Raw genomic sequence first — 18,298 nt, 5'->3', positions numbered from 1 at the left:
TACCAAATATAATAAATCCAAAGAGTATTTATTGGCACATTTTAAGTAAAACAAAACAGAAATACAGACACAAATATTATGATAATACCATAAAAATATCAATGACGTGACAGCTAAACAACAGTCAATGCCAACTGAACCTCATCTTTGTCCTCAAAAAAGTTTCCTACAAATACAAGAACCAAATACATGTACACTGAAATGTACCTTCAGAACTGAAACTGGAACTATGCAACAACATCTGTAGTGGTCTTTAAAATTCAAGTGGTTCTAAACGCCTATTGCAGAGTATTCATTACAAATATGATCACAACAGACAACTTCCAACTTAGACAAAAACTATTTTTACAGCTCTATGACTGATTCTGTGCATATAAAAGTCACAAGAACGTAAAACTTCACAAACTAACAGTAATACAAATTTTTTATCAAACAATGCGCACACACAAACCAGTGCAGCATATGTGAACATTTGTGATCAAACATGTACACAAACACACAATGTAGATATAAACGTACAAACGCATGGTGGAGAAAGAACCAGCCTGGTCACAACAAAACAAAAACAAGCCAAAAGAGGTCATGATACTCATGCTGGAAAGACATTCAACATGCTCTTAACGTTTGGAATACAGTAGGATGTCTTCAGTATTGACACATAAGCACAAGCCTGCACAGTATGTCCAACTCAGATCATTTGAAAATATAAACTTAGCTGATGCGTTTGAAAACAAACTTATCTATTACACAAGGCGTTTATATTGTTCCAACAGGCATTATGTGATGACACACATTGACTAGCGCTGACGCTTTGGTAAGTGGTGTAACGTACATATTGCACTAATTGCACATAAATGCACTGATGCAAATATATAAATACAAAAGGTGTATTTCAATCTGTGCAGCCTCAGTTCCAATAAGATTCCTGGAAGTGTTTTGCATCTGCAGAGTGGTTTTAAGTTTTCCTATTGTGTTCCCCTTGTTGTGAAGCCACAGTGAAGTGAATTTCACTGTTTGCATGAATGCAATGTGGAATTTGGAGATTGAACTATTACTCTCGGTCAGCTTCGTGAAACAAGGCAATAATAAAAATATCAAACACGTGTCAGAGTTAAACTTTTAAAGAGAGCTAGAGGAATGGATTGGGACCTGAGAAACGCAGGCAAGCTACAGAGGAGGAGCTACAGGAAAGGCCTGCATTTCAAAACCTCTGGAGAGTATTTTGGTATTTTTAAACCCTGGCAGCAAAAATAATAAAACCCCAATATCAAAAAAACACAATTCTTGCTGGAGTAGGTTTAGAGAAATGTTGCAGGGCAGTGCGTGTAAGACTTTACTGTTTATGAAAGGTGCTCATATTCAGGCTACAGAGGCAACCTTGTCGCAGTTGCTGGTGTACTGGACGTCTGGCCTGTCGCTCTCAGAGGGCTTCCTTTTCCAGCAGGGAAGGGTGAGCAGAAAGAGAATGAACGCTCCCAGCACCACGCAGCTCCCGCTGAAGTAGAAGGCCATGTCATATGACTGTGTCCAGTCAAAGAACCACCCTAGAAAGTGATGAGAAACACACATGTGGTGAGCCCAGTCAGCAGCTTTTCTTGCAGACACAGCAGTCAGCTAAAAAACAATAAGATGAGTCCTGAGGTTGACATGCACTAAGCCTTACGTGGCCTGTCTGGTCTAACAGCTTGATGTTTCACAGTCTCTGCAACCTGACATCATGTCAACCTGACAACATCAGCTCCCTAACAAGTATTTGCAAGTGGAGCAACTTTCTCCTACCTACAATAGGGGGTCCGAGCATGATCCCAAATCCCCCAAAGAACATGAGAATGCCGTGGGCCTGTGTGAGTCTCTCCAAGCCCACAATCTTAGTGGTGATGTAGGAGGTGAGAGACCAGTTCCCAGAGAAGAATCCCAGGATGGCAGACAGGATCTGCAGTCCGACATAAGTCTTGGTGATAGGAATGAGAAGCAACGATACACCGCCTGCAAACATGGTGAAGGCATACAAATAGATGCTGTTGATCCACTTGATGTCCACGAGGATGCCCAGCACCAGTTTACCCACGCATGTGGCGATGGCCCCTATGGACACCAGAGGAATGAGGCTGACTTCTTCGATGAGTCCTTCACTCTGTGCCACGTCCTCTATGAAGAGCACAGGAGGGAACGCTCCCAGGCTGAACAGGAAGACGGCGATACAGAAGGCCACCATGGCCTGGTCCTGCAGGATTGCATACATGCACTGCATGTACTTGGCGTAGGCCTGCTGCTTCTTCTTGATGACTTTCATGATGGCCAACCTCGCTAGGAAGCTGCCTTTTGTCTTCTGATTCTGAAGGGTCAGGTCCTTGGCATCCATAGTGATTAGCAGCTCTTTCACAGTCAGAGTCTTTTCTGGAGTGGTTGTAGTGGAGCCCGTGGCGATCTTCAAATCGTCCAGCGGAGGCTTTTCGAAAAGGTGCTCGTCCGTGTTGCGCTCCAGCGCCGCCTTCTGTTTGAGGTAGTACCCCGGCATGTAAAGGGGTCTCATGAAACCGGCGCAGGCCATGAGGTTCAGCGCCACAGCACCAATGATTAGCAGACAACCATCCAGGCCGTACAGCACTATCAGCTCATTCTGAGCGGTAGCGTAAACGAATGCGCCGACACTTGTGCCTGGAGGAGCAGAGGAAGACGGAAGTTCAGTGTTTCTGTATGGATTTAAGGAATCTAACCTTGCATTCCTGTTAGAGTCTCACTGCCAAGTAGCTGCACTTACACATGACTGTAGCAGGGTCAGAAAATCAAAAAGTGAGTTCACATTATAATAGATTTATGCTGTAAATATCCTTTGTAATTTATTGGAGCCAAACCTGATATTCTAAAACATTATTAAACATTTCTAAATCATTTCCATAAAGATTTTAATTTTTAACAAACCAGGTCTGGACATTATTCAGTTCCTACTTAATGGACCACGCTGCCTTTGCTACTCCACACATGTTTACCTCGGTTTCCAAAGACCTCCAGCTGCTCATGCATGAAAGAGGTTAGCATGGGGAACTGGTGTGCACCCAGAGAGCTACGGGCAGAGGAAGGACGGCAGTACCTGTGGTGACAATGCCGAGGGCAAGGCCGCGTCTCTTGTCAAAGTACTGACAGGTGATTGTCAACGTGGCTGCGTAGACCAGACCACAGCCCAGGCCTACGGCAACACAGACCACAGGGACAAACAGAAAGAAATCCATTAGGGTACGATTATTCACACGTCCGTAACATCAGCGGGAAGAAGAAGGAAGAACAGGACCATGTGAAAGTAGAGCAAAAGCCATCATCTAAGTTCATCTCTAAAAATAAATGAAAGTCTTTAAATATGCAGGGCCTCCCCTCTCCGGCGCTGCCCAAGTGAAAGGCACTGCTGACTGTGAGCAGTTTACTGAGATTAATCATGGCTGGGCTGTCACTTAATGTGTGATAACAGGTGGTGTTGGGACCACACAGGCAAGCTGGTGCAGGAGCAGAGTCAATAAAAGGCCACATGGCAGCATAATGTTATTCTTCTGTCAACATGCCAAACAGAGATGCCAAACAAATGGTGCGGTGCTCAGCCGTGTATCTGGTCCCCGTGTTCTACTTAATATCAGCGACAAAGCTATTCATTAACTGAGTATGGTCAGACATCAGCGTTGCATAATAGTTGGACTTGAGATGTTCCCGTGCTTGTTTGGTTATACAACATGTTATGTGATGATCAAATAGAAGAGATAGGAAGCTTGGTTAATCTGAACAAACAAGGCAACAGGTGAATTATATCAACAGCCTTTTCGGAGTATGATCGTTTATGATGATAAACTTCTTACCGACTACTATCCCATAGGAAAAGATGAGGAACTGGACATTAGGAGCAAAGGCACTGAGCATCAGGCCACCCGCCACCATCACACCACTGAAGATGGTCACGGGTCGAGCCCCGAAGTTGTCAACGCAGGCACTGCAGACGGGACCTGATGGAGAAGATGCAGAAAGATGAACCCAGAGGAAAGACGGAGAGCAGGAGGCGTCCGGTAATAAAGGGCAGTGATGAATTCTGCTGCTTGGTCTGGTTAATAGACCTGCTGCATCTGACCACGACGCTGCCACATCACATTAGATTCAAACTGGCAACCTGCCAGAGATGGAGGCCTCTAGTGTCTAGTGTTTGTGTTTCACAAGACAATAAGCTTAACTGAGCCCTTAAACGTCTATCGTTTAACCAACGTCTTATCCTTATTTCTTATACTGACATTAATTAAGTAAAAAAAAAAAAAACACAGTTCTCAGTGTCACATATCTTTCTAGCAAGTCCCTAATGGGACATAATGTGTTAATAAATACAGATAAACACAAGCCGCCTGAATGCTTTCATTTTCTGAGGTTGTTCACCTTGAACAACACGTGACATTTACCATTTCTTCCTTTCTTTGTTGTTGTTGTGCAACAGGTACTGCAATGCCAGAGCCGCCTGACAGCTGAGACACCGTCATAGAAGTAGCAATGTGTCCAGGCACTCGTTTTCCCCTCGCTCACATCACAGATGACTGCACGAATAACGGATACTTTCATTAACTGATATTTAACTGATACTTTTCCCTTTTTTCTTTGTGCCAAGTTGCCAAAATGATTTTTCATATTATGTTTATAATTATTACTATATAAATACTGTAGACACTTACAATATGCATGTAATAGTATATTTCTCTTATCTTGTTCTTTCCTGCTTCTGTGGTCAGATTAAAGCTAAGTGAGCCTCCTTAATTCATAGAAGGGATGACTTGCACTTGCTTTCCTATAAAAATCAATAACAGCATCTCTCAGACGGCCGCAAAGTGCCCACGTTTATAAAAATACAGTTTTTGTTTTCTGCATCCTGCTGAAATATTCTTCACAGATCTGTAGTGACTCTAAACATGTATTCTTAAGCAAAGGTTTTGCACATTGCAAATGCTGAAACTGAGCCTCGGTCAGTATTTTACCTTCCACACCTCGCGTGCCTCACTGATCTGTCCTCCCGGTGTGTTGCAGCTGGTATTTAGTCTGGCTCCTTAATGGGAACCAGTGCCATGGATTACTTTACCACTGCGTGCTACTTACTGGCTATTAGTCCCACTCCGGCCACGAGGGAGCCCACCCAGGCCGTCATGCCCTTGCCCTCCTGGAAGGCGTGCAGCCATTCTGGGTAGAGCACACCCATTGACTGGGGTGATCCATAGGCCAGAAGCTGGGCCATGAAGGACGCCACAACAATAGCCCATCCCCAGCCTCCATCCTGCACTTTAGGAGATGGAGCCATGGCGTCGAGGTTTGTGCTGCCCTCTGGGATCCGATACCGCTATGACAGATGTTGGGTTCCTGGAAAGCGGACGACAAGCATCACAGCACTAATACGGGAGATGATCACGAAACAAATATGGATTATGAACATAGGAACTCACACAGAGCGGCCTGGGCCTGGCCGAGCAGGCAAGTCACCTGTGTGAGGTCCTTATCACACACTGACTGCAACAAACACTCGGGCAGTACCCTTTTTGTCCCCTTCTCTATAACCACACCTCCGAGGAGGAGAAAGCGCGCGTGGCCGCGTGGTGCTCCCACCCACGCACCTTTAACCTGCCCGTTCTGGGACTCGCCTCGCGCCCCCGCCGGACACACGGTCCTGCCTCCCGACCTGTCGTCACGCCGCTTTCATTAACGACTCGGAGCCTCGAGCAACTTTATGCATCACTGCGGCAGGATAGCGTCGTTTACAACAGGAGGGCGAAAAGTTGCAGAGCTCCTCGTTTGTTTGGCCTCAAACCAGACTCGTGCAATGCGTAGAAATAAGATATTCTTTTAAAAAACAACAGCAGCGTATAATTTGTGATTTTTAGCATATTCTGCAGAAATAACTATCTCCATGGGTTGATGGTTTGGACGAATAACAATACCCGATTGCACAATGTCATATTTGATCAGTTGTGCGCAAACGGCGCTCTTTTGCGTACGGCGAATGCGGCACTTACCACAGCATTGACAAAAACAGCAGCAGGCGCCTGCGGAGGCAGAGGTGCGCACTCTGCGGGGACTTCCCATGTAGGGGGGCCTCCTTCCTAAAATCCGTGATTACAAAAGCACAGGCAAACCATCGCTCGCTGAACGTGCCCTGTAGCAGCCGGGATCCCGCGACGTCCGCGAAGGGAGCCCTCTGCCTCGACAATGCACATTGTGCATCCGCTCCCCGGCTCTTTGTAGCCGGCGAGCAAACCGGTTCAAAGCTGTTCTCGCTGGTCCGGCGGCAGCCTGCGCGCAGATACGGGAGGAAAGGGCGCCGCTTCCTCCTCGCGCGCGCACGGAGCGCACGGCGGAGAGCGGCGAGTCGTTGCCGCTCGCAGATGGTGCATGTGTGTCACACCTCGCACTTCGGCATCTTTAGGCTGGAGAGGAGAAATCTTGCGCAAACGGATAATCGCTGACTAGTTTGGACGTCCATGTCATGTACCCGTGGTTATGTGGTTGTTAACAGGTTAACAATCAGTCATAGTAACATCAGTCTTCACACCTGGTCACTATTTTACAGACAGACAGATGTGTAGACAATATATATAGATAGATATTTGGGACAGTAAATATGTGGGGCTGGTACTAGTCTTTATCTTTTCCAATGTCTTACTGTTTATGATATAGCGGTGGGTGAATGGGTACAAGTGTCAGAATACTTCAGTCTCTTCAGAAAAAATACTGAAGAGATACTCTAATCAAATCAGACTGCTATGATTAAAAGCCAACGGGAGCTTAATTAAGCCTGTCAACATGCATGGATTGTCCATCAAGCTGCTAAACAGTTAAAAAACATCCTGAGTGGAAACAGAGGGAGAAATGCATTTCTAATAAACAGAGTTCTTCATGTGCAAATATTATAAAAATATACAGGCTACAATAAAATGTCGGAGCAAATTATAAACATGTAAAACAATAAAAAACTAAGAGTAAGCCCTACACTTTAAGTTCATATCATTTACAGGATATGAACTTTGTGCCTGGTAGTTTTATGTACCGACTTCTGTGTGACAGTAGAGGCAGAGAACTGCTTTTAATCTCGCTGCAAAAGCAACACACAGTTTTATTACCGCGTGTCTGCGCTCATTCTCATGACCTCGAGGCAGTAGCAGTAGTGTGGAATGTAGTTCATAGCAAAAAAGCAAAGAAAGAAAGTGGGCTTGAAAGACAAAAAGACAGGGAGTAGATTAAAAAGAGGGGATTGATGGAGAGCAATCCACAAGTCAAACTGGTTTTCACACCAAGTGCACTTTAAATTCTTTAGAAACTTTGATGCTTTTTTTTAGCCTGAACTAATATCTAGTGCCAGTAAGGGTTTTAGAGAAAGATTTAGGCTGCATAATCCCCTTCTGCCTGAAAAATCAAACGGAGAGAAAAAAAAAAGAACAAGAAATGTCCCTACAATGGTTTTATGATGACGTGTTGCTCCAGACCAGTTCCAACTAGACATAGGGCGTTTGGGGGGCAGCTAAGAGTCCAGAACAGCGCGCACACACACACACACACACACACACACGCACGCACACACGCACGCACACACAGGTGAATCACGCCGACTCAGTGCCGGTGCCGAATTTCACTCGATTGCATAATTTATTCAACAACCAGTGTAGTTCCCAGTTTCTGTAAATGAACCAGTGTTTTTACAGGACTGAAAAGAAGGACGAGGCCTCCATGTTTTATGTTGAAGGCTTTATAATGTTAGTGGAGAAGTAAACCTGATAAGCAGCCGTCCTTACATGACCTCGCCGTGCAGGTTTGTTTGGCATTTACTTAAGTCGGTGCAGCTGCACATCTGTTAACGGGGTTAAACAAGACACGAAGCATATGCATCTGCATTGTGCATTTTACAGAATACATTACTGTGACAGCTCACAGTGAGTCTTTCTAATGCTCGACCACACTTGCTCTCAAACAGGGCTTTAGCATTTCTTTAAGTGTACCTTGCCAGCCATAAATTTATTGCTGTTTGGAAAATTCAAAAGGGCAAACGAGAAAAATCTCATTTTGAACCCAGACCGATTTTTCTTGCTTCTCTCTGCCCTAGCCACAGAGCTCACATCCACAGCCCGCTAGTAAACACACGCTCCCACTTTTACATGAGCCCATCTGATATTTTTCATATAGCTTCTTTTGCCCCAAACACATTTGTGACACCCGAGAACCCGCAGCCCGCTGCTCTTTTCCGCGAGCCGCTTGGCAGGCGTAGACATACGGAGCCACCCTGCAGTTTGAATAAATCTCTGCTCGGCCACCTAGCTTCATAAAACTGCAGAGGTGAAAGGTCGTTTGAACACCCAGCACGGCTGCCCTCAGCCTCCAGTCCAGATTCCTGCTTGGATTAGTTCAGGTTGCTGGCTTCAGTGCCAAAACATAAAAAAAACAGGAGATACACTTAAGTTGTGTCAGAACTCTCAGCAAGTGTTTGGAAAAGATACAGTTATGTCACTCCTATGACGTACTGGATATTGTGATTTTGGCGAGTTAAAATGCGTGTGAATAGGCGTCCTATGAAAGCCTTACATGCAGTCTAGGACTGCTATCTTAGTTCTGTTCTCATCCCACCCAGGTTACTGAACTTTACTGGAGCTAAACATGTGGACACACCTTCTGCTTCTCAATTTCGCTGTTTTTGAGTAATGAAGAACGTGGAGAATAATAGTGATAATGACGTTGTGCTGCTGACACATCACATTTTTCAAAATGTTTTTCAGGCAGAAATCATGCAACTGTGATTGTGAGTGTGATTAAGTATTGACAAAGAAAACATATTTGGTCATGAAATCAGCCAATCCAACACAAGTCAATTAGATAGAAGTATAGTGTCATCACAAAGCACCTGAGCTTTCAAGACAATAAAAACCGACCTTACCAGAGCTGAAGTGTAGAGAAGGCTGGGGTTTAAATCAGTTTAATACAAAAAAGGCACTTTCCCTTTGTGATGGCGGTCAAATGCTTCAGTTAACCCTATGCACATGCAAACCATCTTCAGCTGTACAGAAAAGGGAAACATTAACACAGTTTCTGCCTAACCAGACAGGGTTTACGTTTTTATGGTGCAAATGTATATTTATTTAAGGCACAAACATTGTCTATTACGTGCTGCAGGAGCTGGATGGGATATCATGATTTCCACAAGGACACATTGCAGTGAGGCTAATTACACAAGAAGATCAATAAAATCCAGGACATCCCATCAGAATGGGTGAAATTCAGTGTGCATCAAACTGCAGTCTCATGTCATGGAAAACAAAGGTTGTAAAGAACAGACTGATTACCTTCAACAACCGCAAAGTCTAAAGAGCTTTCTCGTGAATGGTTATTGCATTCACCTTACAAACGAGCAGCCAACGCTACTCATGAAACCGACAAAAACAGACGTCGTCATCTCAAGAGCTTTAATCATACATAGAAATTTAGTTCAACAGTACCATTCATTTAGAATGTTTTAGCAGTATGTATATTTAGTGTAAAGAGCATTATGTTTTTTTCCTTTTTCTCATGAGGAATATCCATAAGGATGATAGAAGCTTTTAGAAATACACCAGAGAGAGAGAGAAGAGCAGAGACTGAGTACATGACTAAGTTGTAACACCTCAGACTACATTTTAAACACCTAAAAAGGCGACATTTATCTGTGGTTTATGTACCGGAGTCCATCCTCATTGATGCTTTTTTTCCTTTTCATTTTTACAGAAAAGCAGCAGAGCCTTGAATGCTTTCAGAAACTAAAATTACTGTGGCACGAACCCTGTTTGAGTGGAGAAACTCCTTGCAGTCTTTCAACACCTGCTGACCTATCGGAGGCCATTTAGACTTGTGGCTGGGGCAAACTGACGACAATGCTTCAGAGACAGAGGTGGCGACCCAGAGTGGAGGACATTACTCCAATCAGGTGTCATATTATAGGCTTTAAAAGAATCGACCACGCCCGTCTATCAGTCCATCCAACTTTCTAGCCATTCGTTAAGCAAAACACTCAACCTGTGAGGGGAAAAATACACCATGAAACATACTGTATGTGCTGTTTGTGCTATCTTAGAAGAGCCACAACAATTCCAAACAGCTAAAGTTCCAAGCAAAGTAAACAAAAACATACATGTACAAGACAGAAGGTGGAACAGATTATTGGCCTACAAATCCCAGAAGCAATTATTTTTCAGTCCATCCTTTTCTTTTAAGAGACGTTAAGTAATGCCACATGTGGATTTGGCAGGCAGCCAGCTTCACTGAGCCACCATTTTGTTTCTTTGCCCTCTAAAACTTTTGAAGCTGCTTCATTTGTGGAATTGGTAAAAAGTAAGAAGCTTCCAGAGCTGGTAATGATGGAAGCTGCTGTTGCGGTAGCATCGTGGCATTCATCGGGCGCACTCACGTGCAAAGATGAGAGACTGTGTGTGTGTGTGGTGTTAAGGCTGGGAGGGAGGCTGCTGCGCTGCTGCCGCATGCTGTGACATAGCTGCCGGGGAGGACATGGACTGGACCATGGGCTGAGCTGGTGGGGGTAGTGGCGGCTGAGCCTGTAGGGCCCCTGAGTGCGTGTTGGGTGAAGGTGGGGGTGTTGGACGTTTGAATTTGTCGGGGCTGGTGCTTCTTCTTGGAGAGGGCCTCTGTTCAAAAGAGAGAGAGAGAGAGGTATAAAAACACATGTATAAACAATAACAATTCCACTAAGAGGAATGGAGGGAAGAAATTAATCTGCCTGAGGTTCTGGTCAGCAGCACTGGGTGGGCCGAATGGTGATGGGAGAGTCTGCATCATCCACATACATTAGGAGGAAATGACTAGCTGTAAAATAGCTGGAGTGAAGAACACACAACTAAAGCCATTAAAGAATTAGCTGTGTGTCGTGGTCAGGACTTAGGTCACAGTTACCTGATGACTATGACTCGCAGTGAGAATGAGTAGGACACAGTTCATAAATCTGCAGTAATTATCATGCACTGTACAAACTGTTCTAAGAAGACTACCCTCTTAAACAGTTTAAATAGTAATGTCAAACTGGCTTAAAAACAAATGTAAAATGTGCTCTACCCCAAATATGCATAGCACTGTGTGACAAACAGCAAGACTGATACAACTGAAGAAGTTAGAGCAATGTTCCTGCATGTACAGTATACCTCCTGAGAAAATAAACCACATTCCATGACTGTGTTTGGCCAAATTCCTCCCACACACCAAAACATTGCGACAGAAAACCAATTACCAGTAAGCAGTTTGATTTTATAGCTGCACAGTAATGCAGACACACCCATTTACATTATTTTAACTGAGTGCAGGATCATAACCTTGCACCTTTAATTTACTGGCAACAAAAGTGAACTTGACATTTAACCAGGCAGGTCTGAAGATCCAACAAAACAGACGGATCAATCTCACATGATTTGAAATGTTCTTTTTTACTGTATTGTGTGAAAAATCTGATATGGACCAACGTCACCTGTACCTCTTAGTAGCTTAAAATAAATAGATGAGATGTACTGTGGAACATGTGAAATACATACATTACAGGCGTCTGGTTAAGGAGGAGTGGGTGGATGCTGCTTACCGCTACGGCGTGTGAGGAGCTTCCGTGGACGTGCAGGGCAGGGGTGTTATAGTGAGAGATGGCCGCTCTGGACAGAGTAGCTGGAGGGGTAAAGCCAACTGTGTGGCTGGCATATGAAAGACCTGTTTACACATAAAGGAGAAGACAGAAAGGAAGTGAAAGTACTGCCAGGACGGTTTCATAATTATTGAACCTCAGAATTTACAATGAATGTCAAAGACTTGCTATCATCATTACGCAAGCATTAGGGCTGTAATCAGATATGTTGCTGAGTCACACAAACATGACTTCAGTTGCCAAATATAAGCCTCAGTCTAAACGTCACACACAGTGTTATGCAAACAAATGGTACAATGTTTGTGTCCCTTTCCCTTTAATTATTCAGAATAATTTTCTGTGTGTTTCTTGGTGGCATAGTGGTCAACACTCCAGCCCAAATACGCCTTGGTCGGTGTCTTAATATTAGAAGGGATATAAATCTTTCATGTACGGTCATGTATTCCATCATTTACTAGGTGACTTCCCTTGCACACTGATTTTTATGCACAAGAACTTAAATTGATACATTTCAGCAGAGAAATAAATTAGTTTTGCAGTTTCAGAAATATTATGTTCCCCACTGACTCCTAGAGAAACAAGTTGCAGGAAGTAAGAGGGCAAAAAGGAGATTTGATTAGATTACTGCAGTGAAGGCCAAGATTTATTTCACTGACAACCTAAACTGGGATTTATTCATAGTTTCAATAACCTTTTAGAGCCACCTAAATGCCAATAAATGTCTGCCTCAGATCCATGCTAATAAAACATACTTGCAATAACAATGAGACTGTTGGAAAAAGTAAAATCAACCCATATCACAGCTGTCTTCCACAGTTGTATTACCAAGGGTGTGGTGATACGGTTTATTGCTGTTCTGAACGAGGCCATCTTAAATGAACCTACCGGGGGATATGGGTCGGCTGGAGCTGGGTGATGGAGTGTACGGGATGGGGCTGGACACAGTCCTTGCTCGCAAGCCCTGTGCAGACATCTCGTTGAAGTACCTGAAATAACAAATGACCGGTGCATGACCATTTCATTGATTTCCCGTTGACACGCAATGTGTGAACACAAACGACAGCAATTAACCCATACAACCACGAACATTCAGTTCTGTAGACAGGTTAGGAGACTTTGACCACATTGTTTTACTACTGCTGTGACATTCATTAACCCCTGCCTGACTTTGGATTTTACTACACTCTCTGCATACAAAATTTTACTTTAACGTTAAACAATCTTTAACGTTTAACAATCAACTCAACAATATTTTGTAGAAATTGTGGTTGCTGAGACCTGCTTTTGATCTCCTTTTTGTTTTTACAGGTGTATGGTCCTCTTTTCAAAGCCTATGAACCAACAATGCAGCATTCAACTTCATTACACAGTCCAAGTCAATACCTGAGGGTATTGACTCAAATCTCTCTCTCTAATTAATTTCCTAGTGTTTAATTTAGCAGCCCAGTGTTAAGTTTGATATCATTCATTTTGTCCCCTCCTCTACCTCTCATCATCCATCTCCAGGCTGGACTCGCTCTCCGACAGTTGTCTGCACAGAGCCTCCCTACGTTCCATTTCCCGTTGAAGTTTTCTCTGGAGCCGTATGTTCTCCTCCCTCATGTGTCGCTCCTCCTCAATGTACTGGGCACGTTTTTCTGTGTCTGAGTCAAGATACATATAAAATGAAACAAGATGAAAGTGAGGTGACATGTAATGCAGCAGATAATTGCTGATCTAAACCAACACAAGACAAGTGATGGTGCAATATCATGCCAAAGTGTCTTACACTTGTTAAAGCTTAGACTAAGAGCTCCCTCTAGTGGGGACAAATGCCACATATTAATGATATTAAGAAAAGCTAGCAGTTATGTTACATTATCAACTTGTATATTAGACTGTAGACACTTCTAATTAAATCAGTGTCATCAAGTGCAACACAGTTGTGTTTCAGTGACCTGTTGTGTATAGCACATGTGCTGTAGTACTAGCCATATTAAACTATCATCTATTCAGACTGCTAAAATAATTATTAAAATTGTAAATTTATTATGTCATTAACAATGACATTGACAAAAAGAATTGAAAGACACAACCACTGTTTTATGTGGACTATGATATAGTCTAGGGGCTTTGATATATATACAACTAACCCAAAACAGTCAAAGAAGGGTATATGAAAGTGTGATGCAAATTGTGGTATACTACCAAGTAGTTTAAGACCAAGTTCACCTAATTATCAGCTCTAAGTGTCTAAGTGTCTGTTATTGCGGTGTAGTATGGATTTGGCGACGTCGCTGATCTGAAAAACTGTACACATTCTTAATTGACACCTGATGTCATATGCCCCAAGAGTCCATGTTCTCTCCTGACCTTTGACCCACCAAATCATGTTACAGATAGAAACACCACTTACGCTGCAACTCCGTGGTGCGCAGGCTTTTCTTAAGCCTCTCCACCTCATTTTTCAGGAAGCGAATATGCCGCATCATGTTCTCTGGTGAATCGATCTCCATGGAAACGTCTCTTGGGGAGGGAGGAGCCGACACTGGCTGGTCCAACTTCTCCTGAAGGATTCTAGATTAGAAAACAAACATTAGATTTATATATTTATATATACATAAAACAGGCTGCAAGATCCTCCAATTACTACTCAAATAAAAACCCCTGTAGTACATCTTGTTCCTGGCATTGATGTGAAATAAATGCCAAACAAGGTTTTTAAATTTCCTCAAGAGGATGCTAAAACATCCACATCTGGATGCTGAAATGGTTTGACGCATTGAGTGATTATTTCACACCTCTTTTCAGCCTCCAATTTGTCCATTCGTTTCCACAGTCTGTTGACCAGGGCTTCTTGTTCCTGTTCTAATGTGTTCTCAAGGTCAATCTTCTCCCGCCTTAACTACAAAATAAAAGATCAGAAAGAGACTTTTAAAAGGTGGAGGAAAACTGTACACAAAAATACCCTGTACTGCAAAACCAAGGTCTCTATTCTAGCACAGAAAACAACAATAAAGGGTCATTTATAGTGTGTTCCTTATTGCTAAGAAAGATTAGGTGTCCAAAAAGCTGAAATAAAAAGTTTATTATTAATTACTATAATAATTAAAGCATTATCAACATGTTTATAGTGTTGTTATGAAATAATGTGGTCCATCTAACTTAAACCCATGTTATTATGTAAGCAATCTTCTCACGGGCCTATTTGCATTGTTACTAAAAACTTTGAAAAGCATATCAGCCCCATGTAGCGGATACATAAATCTAAACAAAAAACATTTCATGCTGGATGCTACAATCTTCTTGGTCCATGATGTTAAGCATACCTGTTCCAAGGTTAACTGCTTTGAGATGGTTTCATTCTCCATCTTCTTGATCTTTTTCATGAGCTTGTTAACTTGGAACTCCTGCTCTTGTTCCAAGTGCTGCTCCAACTCTGCTTTTTCATGCTGAAGCTATAGGTTAAAAAGGGAGAAAAAAACAGAGGTCAATCAAACAAGGGACATAGAATCAGAAGAGATGAGCAAAGATGATAAGATAACATTGGTGTCACATCATCCTGCAACTTACAATTCTAGTGTATAGTAAATTAAAAAAATTAAAATAAAATCTACTAGATTAATAGTTAAACATCCCATAGGAATTAACAGCTTAAAATAATGATTTGTGACCCAAGTAACCAACTCTGGCATCTCACCAAAACAAAGAAAGGGTGTGGCTCAGCACTGACTCAAACGGGAGGTTATGTGATGTATAATTTTAGTGATTACTCATTATGGAAAAAGGCATGCAAATTTATTTATGGGAAAGGAAGCAGTAAAAATAACAATTTTCATTATGCTGCTAGCAGAAACACCTCAAAGCAAAGCAGTTTAAAGTTACAGTGACTGTATTCACTCTGAGATGAGTGCTGTATAGTGCCGCAGCTGGAAAAACAGGCCACTGTGTTCTTCTACACTTGATAGACACATTTTTTATAATTAACACATTAAATCACATGAAATTATTAAATTCCACAGAAGGCGCTTGCATTGTTTAATTACTGAAATTTAAAAGAACTTAATTATGGGTTACTGAACACATAGACATGTTTTATATGAAAGCCCTTCTACAGAGATACACTCCCACAAACTATAATAAACAACATGTAAACGTGCCCCTTCCAGACTCAAGTTTTTTTACACAACAGATTAGTGTGCCTACAGTTCAAAGCATGCGCCGTTTGGTCCGCAGTTAGAATAAATGTGAAAAACAGATGAGCCGAACAACCTTCAGCCATGAGGAAAGTAATTTGAGTCATTTAAAAAAGCTACCAACCACAGTGAAAACATTTCAAGCCTTTATGGGCTTCAGGCAAGTACAAATACAGTTAATGATAATGCAGCCAACACTGTAAACTCACAATACGCTGCACACACAGACACACACCCATTTAGCACACTGAATTACCTCCACAATCAGATGAACTAGAATTTATATATGATAGGTCACCAAACAAAAAATGCAACAATGTGTGTGGTTTATACAGTTCCATAGAGTTAGAATTAGGTTTGTTGCTGTCTTTCTACCATCACTCACTTGCATGAGCTTCCTTGACAGCTCGTTGGTGAGAAATTCTTCCTCCTTCTCATAGTTGACTGCCAAGGTCTCTTTCTCCTTCTGAAGAGCCTGGATCTTCTTGAATAAGGTGTTGCTGATAAATTCCTCCTCTTGCTCAGCTCTTGCTTGCTATAAAACAAAAACATTGACAGACAGCGCAAGAGGTGAACATCAGAGTCCAGACGCGAGCTGTACGGCACATTAAACTGTTTGATCACATCCACGCTGATTAAATTGCAACGTCCAACGGTGCAGAGGTGCAGCACAGCCTCAGACAACAAGTGTGCAAAATCTGCTGCAGTGAATTCTGCTAGCCAAACAGGAAGTGGAATTTTTCCTAATGACTCAAGAGAAATTGCAGCAATGGGTGTCTTCAAGTGAAGGGAAAAAAACGTAGGAGCACTAAGGAAATGAGTTGGGCTATCTTACCAGCTAGGATTACAACATCATGATACATCTGCACATAGAACCAGTTTCACATGCTCAGTTCTCATTTTCACTGGCCTCGGTGCTAAATTGTGTTTTGTCATACTGAAAGAAATGATCAGTTAAAAAAAGAACAACATAGAGAGAGGACAGCATAAACGAAAGAGACACTTGAGCCTCACATTTAGAGTGGACGGGGTGAAGTGTGTCTGACTCGCCAACACGTGAGCCTGGCATTTAGCTCGCCCGCTAAGTTTGGCCTACATACTTCCCATTTATTTAACAGATCGGTTACACATTTTTATGAGGTTGATTAACAGAGCACGGAGACATATGACACATCGGTTGGTGCCAGTGCTACTCGTGGGCTGCTCGTATTCTCTCAGTTATCGTATCTATGTTGGACTTAGCGTGGTGACAATATCTAGCAGTGAACAACCAGTTGTCTAAAAAGCTGGCATCACGCTCGTAACTGGCGTCGTTGGGAACTTAGAATAAATTCTAACGGCTTTTAGCATGGCATTAGCCATCGTGCTAACGTAAGCCTAGTTTACCGACGCAAAACAAAACAAAGCTAACTAGCGTTAGCTCGCTGGCAAATTTAGCAACATGTCTAATGAGCTAATGTTAACAGAAGTACCAACCACCGGGCTATTGTGTCCAAGTGGGCACAGGGTCTCCTGTGTGTATCTAAAAAACAACATTAGATACAGCTAGCTTAGCTCCTGACAAAGGTAACATTGTAGGTGACGTGAGGATAGCACCTAGCTAGTTAACGCTACTGAGCTAACGATACTCACAATGGTGACGCTAGCTTTGCGGAGGTCCCGATTCTCCTCCTGCAGGGCTTTGCACTTGAGTTTGAACGTCTCCAGCTCAATTTTAAGAACTTTATTCTCTTGCTGTAGGGAGGCCAGGCGGTTCGTCAGTTCCTCCAAGCGAAACTGTGAAATGACTATGCTCGGTTTTCCCGAATTTGAAGCGGAGGAGGACATCGGGGTGGCTGAGCTGCTGCCCGCTCCGTCGGTGTCGCTCTCGCTAGCGCTGTCCGCCATGGTTGTGCGACAGTGTAGAGTAGGGAAGACGACGGCAGCTGCGGCGTTTGAGCGCAGAGAGCAGAATGGCACACGGTGTGACCTTGCTCACGCGTGTCTGCATAGCGCCCCCAGCAGGCTGTCTCCAGTACTGCGCCGCAACTCGCAATAATCATCCGTCAACTCCACCCAGGGAGACCTGCGTGGAGAGACACTGACGTAGGGGCTGAACACACTTGTCTTGTTTACTTCTCTCTCCCCATCTCTTTATGTTTTTTCTTTTCTACATTAACTTCCGTCGCCCCCTATTTGTTGCAGATTTTTTGCATTTTTAAATTACAGCTTTGCAGCTTTTAAATAAGAACTGTAGACATGTCACTAGGCCACATCGGAGGTTTTTATCTCAGGGTATATCCAGTTATGGATGGATTACTCAACCAGTCTACTGGCACAGATTCAGAGGCCTAAGTGGATTTGTGATTACTAGGTGTGGTGTAAATGGGAGCCAACAGATCAGATAGATAGCCTTGCACTGGCCATGTACAGGTACAAAGAAGCAAAAACAAAATATTAGTATTATAATTACAGTATTATTATT

The 18,298-nt window shown here is 42.9% G+C and overlaps 2 protein-coding genes across 4 annotated transcripts; both read right to left on the bottom strand.

Moving 5' to 3' along the window:
* Positions 1 to 7: 7 nt before the first annotated feature.
* Positions 8 to 6,398, bottom strand: LOC114841967 (monocarboxylate transporter 9-like). 3 transcript variants are annotated; one of them, XM_029127292.3, is made up of 7 exons: positions 6,021 to 6,398; positions 5,113 to 5,370; positions 4,428 to 4,559; positions 3,843 to 3,986; positions 3,092 to 3,187; positions 1,780 to 2,658; positions 8 to 1,544 (listed from the first exon to the last, which is right to left on the bottom strand). In XM_029127292.3, the coding sequence occupies exons 2-7, from the start codon at positions 5,309 to 5,311 to the stop codon at positions 1,360 to 1,362; spliced, it is 1,635 nt and encodes a 544-aa protein (XP_028983125.1). In that variant the 5' UTR covers positions 5,312 to 5,370; positions 6,021 to 6,398; the 3' UTR covers positions 8 to 1,359. The 3 variants fall into 3 exon arrangements, with proteins under 3 accessions (XP_028983125.1, XP_028983124.1, XP_040923484.1); XM_029127291.3 differs by lacking the exon at positions 6,021 to 6,398 and adding an exon at positions 5,454 to 5,909; XM_041067550.2 differs by lacking the exon at positions 4,428 to 4,559 and having other exon boundaries at positions 6,021 to 6,397.
* A 3,040-nt stretch (positions 6,399 to 9,438) lies between these two features.
* Positions 9,439 to 17,851, bottom strand: LOC114870662 (coiled-coil domain-containing protein 6-like). The gene is made up of 9 exons (XM_029175621.3): positions 17,467 to 17,851; positions 16,220 to 16,369; positions 14,968 to 15,096; positions 14,440 to 14,543; positions 14,055 to 14,215; positions 13,146 to 13,302; positions 12,545 to 12,645; positions 11,603 to 11,724; positions 9,439 to 10,664 (listed from the first exon to the last, which is right to left on the bottom strand). Exons 1-9 carry the CDS (start codon positions 17,719 to 17,721, stop codon positions 10,464 to 10,466), a joined length of 1,380 nt encoding a protein of 459 aa, XP_029031454.1. The 5' UTR covers positions 17,722 to 17,851; the 3' UTR covers positions 9,439 to 10,463.
* Positions 17,852 to 18,298: the final 447 nt, after the last annotated feature.

Source organism: Betta splendens, chromosome 15 (assembly GCF_900634795.4).
Source record: "Betta splendens chromosome 15, fBetSpl5.4, whole genome shotgun sequence".
Classification (NCBI taxonomy): domain Eukaryota; kingdom Metazoa; phylum Chordata; class Actinopteri; order Anabantiformes; family Osphronemidae; genus Betta; species Betta splendens.
Note: the sequence above shows the minus strand (reverse complement) of the source record. Positions and strands in the feature narration are given on the sequence as shown.

Coding starts and splice junctions, on each gene's coding strand:
- LOC114841967 (XM_029127292.3), bottom strand. CDS start 5,311: ATGGCTCCATCTCCTAAAGTGCAGGATGGAGGCTGGGGATGGGCTATT. Junction 2,659..3,091: donor CCTCGGCATTGTCACCACAG/GTACTGCCGTCC, acceptor CTGCTCCTCCAG/GCACAAGTGTCGGCGCATTC. Junction 1,545..1,779: donor GCTCGGACCCCCTATTGTAG/GTAGGAGAAAGT, acceptor ATCACTTTCTAG/GGTGGTTCTTTGACTGGACA.
- LOC114870662 (XM_029175621.3), bottom strand. CDS start 17,721: ATGGCGGACAGCGCTAGCGAGAGCGACACCGACGGAGCGGGCAGCAGC. Junction 14,216..14,439: donor AAATTGGAGGCTGAAAAGAG/GTGTGAAATAAT, acceptor TTTCTAATCTAG/AATCCTTCAGGAGAAGTTGG. Junction 13,303..14,054: donor GCGCACCACGGAGTTGCAGC/GTAAGTGGTGTT, acceptor ATCTTGACTCAG/ACACAGAAAAACGTGCCCAG.